General features: G+C 33.2%; 2 protein-coding genes across 6 annotated transcripts in view; one reads left to right on the top strand and one right to left on the bottom strand.

Annotated features, from left to right (window-relative positions):
- Positions 1-1,639, bottom strand: part of LOC106690153 (uncharacterized) — a gene marked incomplete at its 5' end in the record, with an annotated part of 13,960 nt that extends 12,321 nt beyond the window's left edge. Inside the window, 2 exon segments of the mRNA XM_014435485.3 lie at positions 1,306-1,446; positions 1,549-1,639. Coding sequence (XP_014290971.3) covers positions 1,306-1,446; positions 1,549-1,639 — 232 coding nt within the window.
- A 1,709-nt stretch (positions 1,640-3,348) lies between these two features.
- LOC106690151 (glucose dehydrogenase [FAD, quinone]) overlaps positions 3,349-9,072 on the top strand; it is a 15,707-nt gene continuing 9,983 nt past the window's right edge. For 2 of the 5 annotated variants that reach the window (XM_014435478.2, XM_014435484.2), the window contains exon 1: positions 3,349-3,517. The gene's annotated coding sequence lies outside the window, so the exon portion shown is untranslated. Of the gene's footprint in view, positions 3,518-4,703; positions 4,863-4,936; positions 5,224-9,072 lie in introns of those variants that run through there. The other 3 variants (XM_014435480.2, XM_014435482.2, XM_014435481.2) reach the window with 3 other exon arrangements.

The raw sequence follows: 9,072 nt of genomic DNA on the forward strand, positions 1-9,072 counted from the left end.
ATAAAGTAGTTTATGACACTTATCTTCGTAGGGGTTGTAGTTTTTATGATATTCACATATGAATATAAATTTGGCAAATTAAAATTTGTCCGAACAACTATAAATCAATTTATTTTAGCAAATTTCATGTAAACTATTACTCCTACGAAGATAAACATCATAAACTACTTTATAGCTCAGTAAACTAGCTTTAATGTGAGTGCTAATAGACATATGTACGTCAAATGGTTTTTGAGATATAAATTTTTCAAAATGAATTCACTAACTACTGATCTTTCAGTACGTCCTATACAACATTTTTATGAAATGTTGCTTTTTAAAAAGCTATATCTCGAAAACAATTTAACGTAAACAACTCTATTAGAGCTCATATTTTACCAAATTTACTCTTCTTTAAGTGACGTTCTCTTAGATGTTCTATTGTTCTTGGTAGTTTTAAAGATATAGAGCTCCGAATAAAAAATTTAATTATTTTTAACGTTTTGAAATAGCCGCTATTTTTTATTCCTCCTACCTATACTTGGCAGACTAATCAATTTTGACTAGTAATTAAACATAGTTTTCATTAAAGTAATCAAAAATTGGGGTGAGAAACTGCCTTTTTTCTCCTCTTGGGCTCTTGTACTATAGGAAGGAGTGAGGTGGGGTTACTCAGTACTGTTACTGTACTTTACCCTTGCCACGTTTACTTTACATATCTCTTTACCATTTACACCTAACTTGTAATCACATCTACAACTATTTCTAATAAGTATTGTTCTACTATTTATTACTCTTGTTATATATTTACAATTCTATCATACATGGCTATACCTATTGCTAATTAGTTCCCTATTAATTTATATTTTCATAATTTAATTTTATTATTATTATTGTCGCGGCAGACCGTGGAGGTTCAAGGCCGCGCACGATGTATAAAATAAATATTCCCACGCCTATTTTAAATGAGTTTTGTATGTAATTTTATGCTTGAGAAAATCCCGTGCTTGAACTCACAACCTTTGGGTTGGTAGACAGGCGCGTTGCCACGCTGCTATTGTCGCCATAAGTTAATTTGTTTCCTTCTTTTTTTAGAAAATATTATAATTTTCTCGTCACATCTTATGTTGTTTGTATCAAGTTTTCATTTAGCCCTGCAAAGTGGGTCGAAACGTTCATATGGTCAACTATCTTCTTCCAACTAAATTACTTATGATTTAATTCCACTTAAAAGACCAAAATATATAAATGCCAATGTTTTTAATTGTCATTCTATTTGTTATAGGTTATTACATATTATTATTATACTGTTTATACATTACTTACCCCTAGAAAGAGACTGCTTGAACATTATCTTTGCCAGTTGATATATTACTTCTTCCAGAGAGTACTCGTTGTACATGAGGTCGGCCATCTTCAACCTTTCGATGAGATCTTCGTAGTCGTCATCCGGTAAAGTTTGCATTGCTAGAAAACGTTTATATTTAACGAGTATTACTAATATTAATTACTGTTATTAGCTTTTGAACATTTTTTTCGTCTTCATATAACTATCTGAATATAACTTACGAGGTGTGTCTAGGTAATCAGCTTTTTTGTTGAAGTTCTCTTTGATTTGTTGCCTTATTTCAGATAGTTCAGGACCCATTTGATACTTATCCTGTAACAAGGAAGAGTGCTTGGATTAGGAGAATTCGAATACTAATTTTTGTATAGCTATAATATAAAAAGAAATTGTAATAATACAGAATCTTCAGTAAAAATAAAACAATTGCGCATTACAAAGAATACATACACACTTATTTACGCATTCTGATAGTAAATGGAAAAGATTTATTTATAATTATTAGGAAACTATGTGGGTAAAATGATTGACGGGATTCAAACTTATTGAAGAATATTGAGGCCATAGATCTTGTGAGGATGGTTGCGAGACCTGGCCTCTAACACCTAGGAAGCAGAAGCGAGAGATTTGAACGGAAAGTGTTCCGTACAATTACAGGAGCGATCTTGGATCAGAGCCTGAAAAACACATGGAGGAGAAGAACTAACAGAGAACTGCTTGCAGAGACTGCCCAGTCAATATCTCTTGATATGGAGGCAAGGAGGTTAAGGTGGGTGAGACAAGTGGCTCGAAGCAATCCATCAGGACGCCTATGAATGCCAATATAGCTGGCAAGAGACCACGTGGGAGGCCTAAAACCAGATGGATAGACAGAATCAATAAAAATTTGAAAGATTAGCTTAAGACAGACAGGCGTGGAGAAGGCTGGTTCGGGCGGCCAAAGATCTACAAGGTCTGTTGTACAAGGCAAACCGAAAGATAAAAATGTTAAAAAGAATGAAATCCCAGTGGGATGAGGATCGGATAAGGAAATATCTGTCGAATGCTGTACAATGAGGCGTTGATTATCAATACAGGGCATAAGGAGTTATTGTTGGAACGGATTAAGGCTTTGAGGCGAAGATGTTGGAGTACCATAAGCGGCAGGCCCGGTTTAGGAATCAGTGGGATGTAAAAAAATAACCTTGTCGAAAATGTTGGTGGACGATGAGGTCTACGAGCTGAATAATGTGTTTCATCTGCCAGAAGCCCTCGACAAGGCGTGTTCAAAAAAGGAAAAAGGTCATATAGTACAAGAGCCCTAGAGGAGAAAAAAGGCAGTTATCTCTCCCCAATTTTTGATTACTTTAATGAAAACTATATATGTATAATTAATATTCAACATTTATGGGTCTGCCAAGTATAGGTAGGGGGAATAAAAAATAGCGGCTGTTTCAAAGCGATAAAAAAAACAACAACTAATTTTTCATTCGGAGCTCTATATCTTAAAAACTACCAACAAAACTAGAAAATCTAAGAGAACATTATTTAAAGAAGAGTAAATTTGCTGAAATATTAGCCCTAAAAGAGCTATTTACGTCTAATAGTTCTCGAGATTCAAAATTTCTTAAAAATCTACTGAAAGATTAATAGTTAGTTAATATCTCGAGAACTATTGGACGTAAATAACTTTTAGGGGTAATACTTCAGCAAATTTACTCTTCTTTAAATAATGTTCTCTTGGATTTTCTAGTGTTGGTAGTTTTTAAGATGTAGAGCTCCAAATGAAAAGTTTTTTTTTTTTATCGCTATGAAACAGCCGCCATGTTTTATTGCCCCTACCTATACTTGGCAGGCTCATCAATTTTGAATATTAATTATACATAGTTTTCATTAAAGTAATCAAAATTTGGTGTGAGATAACTGCCTTTTTTCTCTTCTTGGGCTCTTGTACTATTATATATATATATATATTTTATTCAATAAAAATTAACTATTATTTGATATTGAAATTTAATTATTATTTATTACATAAGATATGATTGCTAATCATAGAATTAGGTTAGGATCATATTATAACCTCTTGACTACCTATATCATTTGAATTAAAAAAAAAACATATTTAGTGATTCATTTGTATAAGATAAAATAAACATGCACCACAACTAATATTTGTGCGGCCTTTTCAAGAGTCGGAAAAAAAATCATCAATGGGTAAGCTTTAGCTAATAAAATAAATTTGTATTTTTAAAAAAAAAAAATTAAAAATTGAGAGCAGTGATTATATATAATATTCTAAGTTTGTTAGAAAAAAAAAAAAGATACCTACCGTAAAGGAAGGTTTCACAAACAAGAAAGTGAGTTTAGTAGGAGTAGTAGGAGTAAAACAAGATACACAAACTTTACATACACTGAAACCGTGTAGGGTTTTGGTTTTTCACAACAGATTGTGCTACATAACTACCTGGCCCCTGTTTCATAATGAAAGCTAATATAGTATTAGTTAATAGTACAAGTGTTGAAACTATTGTGGTAATAATACTAATACTTATTTTTTTCATGATAGGGATGACTATTAGTGATATTACAGGAATTAAAAAACACCAAAGTACAAGTTACTACTCTACAAGTCTGTGTAATTGAATTAAGATAAATCTACGTGTTTGTAATATCCTTAAAAAACCGAAGTGGCGTATTGATAAATTTTTCTATCCCTAATTTTGTTACGTGGTTTTCTATTCTCTTCGCATTGCCCAAAAAAAAAGATCGAACTAAATGTATGATGTAAATAATTAAAAATGGAAAATGATAAATTTACATGTATCAAAATTCGAAAATTGTTGCTATCTTAAATCTGCAATAATAATATAATACATGATATCCTTTTAGATATTTACAGATACACCACATTTCCATTGGTCGGATGATATTTTATGATTCCTCACTGAGATGGATAACGCCTACCTATAAAAATAGTAGTTAATTTTGCAGAGGTTATGTTTCCAGTCTAAATAAGATGGTTTGTTCTAGATTTAATACTATCGGAAAATTTTGGCTTTGATCTATTTGCAGACGTGCGTTAAAATCCAATGTTCTCTTCTAAGCCTGTACTTTGCCATTTCCCTTTTTACTTCAAATGAGAAAATAGATGTTAGCCCAAAATGTGTGGATAGTAAGAGGCATGCCTCTCACCGGTCGCCTCTGATGCCGCCTTTGAACATCGAGGGCCGACAAGAGGCAATCTACTAACTGTCAGGTGGTGGTAGTTCACTTGGTAGTCATCAGGCAAACTCCGTATAATAATATATGTATTATTTCTATACTATACTTTAATTTTATGAATGTAATAACTATGACACATATTCTAATATTCTGATATGGGTTATTTGAATTAATAAAGGTTACAATGGAGTCTTCGGATCCACGCCATGTACGTAAAATCTTTCGATGGCGTTTAACAGTCCAGAGAGTTGACTCAAGACAAAATTGTAAAACCAAAGTGTGAATACCATTGTCAAGCATTACTAATTATGAATCAGAACATGCTATTTCTAGAAATGTAAGGACTTTTAGTTTAACTTCTGCCTTCTCTGGGTCTCTCCTCCTTCCTAAACCTTTTGTAAGGACCTAAAGCTAGTTCCTGTAAGACTTAACATCCCCTTCTAGTACTCTAGGAGTGAAGTTTCCATCCTGCGACGATTTACAGCTGGTACCCGTAAAACTCATCCTGTCAAGACATCTCCAAGCCAGTTACTACCAATTGAACATAAATTTTAGAGGCCTTCTGAGTCATCTCACGCCTTCAATTGGAGACAAAACTAATTGATTATTCACAGCCACCTTGATACCTTCAACCCACCGATTGCAGTGGATAGCAGAAGATGCATCCCTTTAGCACATCGGGGCGATTGGGTTGTAAAGTAAGTTCGTAGCGTTTTTTCAATAAAAACTTTAGATTCTTGTAAATATTTTTAATCAATTATGTATGATCCATTTTTATCTATTACATGTCCAGGTAATTTTTTAATTCCGTAATAGTATAGAACTTCTCAGATTCTTGCGCAATGAACTCCTCTACGTACGTTTTCAGTCTTCGAGGGAATGAAGGTGTTTCCCGTTAAGAGAGTTTTGAAGGGCCCAAAATAAATGAAAATCTGTGGGGGCAAGGTCTGATAAATAGGGTGTGGAGGATCACATCCAAGCCAAACTCAAATAATTTCTAAAAAAATTGCTAATGGATATTTGGCCCAATAAATTTCTTTCTGTAAAATTGTGAGGAACCCATTACAACTTCAAAAACATATCCCACAGCCCCCAAATGATTTGAGACACTTGCATGTGATATGTTAAGCGTTTCGGCGATATCCCGTATCGTAGAGTGAGGGTTGTCTGTGACCAATGCTTGAATTTGGTCATCATCAACATTTGAAGGACGACCCGAGTGCTTCGGTTCTAAACCGATTAAACCACTTACAAACGGTGCTTTCTCCAAAGGCATTATCGCCATACACACTGCAAATTTTGCAGCGGATTTCTCTTTTCCGAAATAATTTTTTTCTCTTCCATTTTGAGCAAGCAAAATACCGCTTAAAGATAAGAAATCTCGGTTGAAACTGATGTATAAAAGCACCTTAACTGATCCTTTTTTAGAGTATGTAAACATTATTGACAAGTAAACATGATTTTAAAAACACAGACAGGATTACATTGAAATAAAGAAAAACGCTACGTACTTATTTTACAGCCCGATATAACCTTACTCTCTTTACCAAATTAGTGAGTCGTCTCCTAACGAACAAATTGTTTTAACAATGTCATGTCAATTTAACTCAAATTCAGTCTTTATCTTTTATTTTTCATGAAAGCAGTAAGTGTGACATACATTTTGGCACTGTTTAGTAGATTTATAGTTTGCTAAAACAAATTAATCCGATCAAATGATAATATAGGTTATAAACAATCTGAATAAAAGGTTATAAAAAATAAATATATCTTTAATCCGATTATAGCAAAAAAAAATTATTTTTACTTATTCATCAATTAATTGTACTTCATATATGTTTTTATTTCAGCTTATGACCTAACACTCTTTCTAATCAAGGAAGCACATAAGCATGTAAATTAGAGGCAACACTGTTTTTAGTGTGAAAGATGATCAAAGTAATATTTGTATATTGCATTTAATATTGTGCTCTAAGTTGGGTTTTATTATGATTCATGATGGGTTAATTGTGAAATCGTGGGAAGCCAGTAATTTTTTTTTTTAGTTTCACACTATATTTTGTATTGATAATCGTTTAATATCAAATAGTTAAAATTGATCACTATTATGTAAGTTACGAAAACGAGATTTGTTTTTAATGAATGGAATATGGTTCGAGTGCGGTCAAATAAAACTCAAATAGTTATAACTATTTTAATTGAGCCAACGTTTTGCCCCACGTTGCAGGGCTTCGTCAGGGCTAAAAAAGATACAAACACTTGACATAGTTACAAAAAAAAAAAAATTAGTGAAAATAACAGGGCTACACAATGAAAAGTAAAATTTAATAAGAAAAATTAAAGGTTGTAAACAGAAAATGAAAACTGTAATAGTAACAGAAAGATAAGAGATAAAATAACAGAAGAAATATTAACGAAAGTACAAATTAAGAGATGAAAAGAGAAAAGAATAAAATGAAATGAAAATTAATGAGACAGAATTCATACCTATTTTGACTGAAGTTAAAGTCAGAGTGAGCCGTTTGTATTGGGAGGAGTAGGGATGGCAGTTAGGCATTTAAAAATAATTTTAAAGTAAACAATGTAAAAAAAATTAAAATTAGGTAAACAATAAATGATAATATACATAATAGAGGGGGAGAAGAAATATTTACAAAATTATAATAAAAAAAAAAACAATAAATAAAAAAAGAGTCTCATAGATAGAAAAACAAAGAAGAGATAAAGTATAAAATAATGGGATACAATATGTGTAAGTGATTAAGAGAGACAATATACCAAATGAATGGGGATACAGAGATATGTAAATTATAATAGAAAATTAATAATAAATTAATTAATATAAGTACACTTAAGTAGGTAACACATGAATATAAATTAAAAAATAATAAGATACATGTATTTAAATGAAAAGGGAAGGATAGCAAATATAAAAATAATTAAATAAGAGGTGAGAATTTAGAGAAACAAGAATAAGAGATATGACAAAAAAGTGGGCTTCTGAAATGCAGAACAAAGAGAAAAAAAAGAAGTATTATGAGGGTTTTTTTCCGGAGATTTTTAAAATTTTTTTATTTAAGTTATATTTTATCTTTGAATGGGACTGTTTCTTATTGATTCTTGTTTTACTTTGTAGGCAAATATATTGACAGATCTGACCTGATTTGATATTTGTGAATGCAGTATCTTGTCATAACAGAAGAAACATGGATTGGACCACTCTCAGCCTCGGTTTTCATGAATTTGAATACGCTCAGAATTACGTTTTTGGTTTGAGAGTGGATAGTTTTTCCTCTAACCAGTTTCCTTGACATGTTAAACTAATAATCTTGAAATATTAATGAAATATAGTTTTGAGAATATTAATATGAGGAATTTCTATTTGTCAAGTAGGTCGAAGAGAGGAGAGGAAAGGAAAGGTTAGGAAAGGTAAGGTTAGGAAAGGTAAGGTTAGGAAAGGAAAGGTTAGGAAAGGTAAGGTTAGGAAAGGTAGTCCAGTTAACTGCTCGGTCCAGTTTGTGGGAGAACGTTTGCTACAGTGCCTCTCCCTCCTCCCTTTACTCACTATACATTATGAACATAATAGCACTGTTGAGGTGGTTGTTTATAATTAATCAGTTTTGATTACGAGAACTAGCCGTAAATCCTGATACTCACTCCACAAGTTCTAGAGGGGATGACTAAGCCTACAGGTCCTTGCAAGAAGAATACTTTACTCTGTGGGGAACTCGCCTGCAGTCTTGAATGTGAAAGCAAATGCTGAGTGAGATACGAGTCCAATATAAATTTCCAAAAATAGTACTTCAATGTACTGATCAACTATGTATATTGTTACTCACTGCTTCCTAAGAAGGAGTGGAATTCACTCTGAGGTGTGCCACTTTGTGCTTAGTCTACTCTGGGCTATTAAACGCCATCGAGATATGCGATGATAAATATACTCCTCAACATATGCCAAACTATTGTTAATTTTATATCTCTCTTTTACGCCAGTACAGGCCCAGACGATATTGGCACTCGGCTGGAATAGGTTTTGGTACATCAGGCAGTCAGTTAAGTATTGACCTTAAAAGGCAGGTCTTTCACAGCTGCATTAGCCCAGTGGTCACTTATGGATGCCAAGTGTGGTCATTATAGGACTATAGGACAGGTGGATCGAATACAAAATGCTTGGATTTTGAAGTAAACAGGACTCACTGGCACACTGAAGATGACAATATTGAGCAAATGGAAATGGGGAGGGTGGGCTCCTTCGGTGCGAAGATGACAGATGCTCAAAAATTGCCACAAAATGGACTGTATATGACCAAAGAAGAAGATAACGTCAAATGAAAAAATAGAGCAATGTGTTCAAGAGGATGGCAGGAACCCTCTGGTGGAGAGCTGCTAGGGACAGGGATGTCTGGAAGGAGAAGTGGAAAGAACTCGCCTCCCAATAGGGCTGGTCACCCTGGGAAGTGCTCACTATTACTGTCCGAAGGGAAGGCCTTTGCAGGAAAGGATACAGAAAGATGGAAAGAAAATTGATACAAGTTAATGTTCATATA

This window comes from Halyomorpha halys, unplaced genomic scaffold (assembly GCF_000696795.3).
Source record: "Halyomorpha halys isolate HHAL.00 unplaced genomic scaffold, Hhal_1.1 Scaffold1593.1, whole genome shotgun sequence".
NCBI classification, from domain to species: Eukaryota; Metazoa; Arthropoda; class Insecta; order Hemiptera; family Pentatomidae; genus Halyomorpha; species Halyomorpha halys.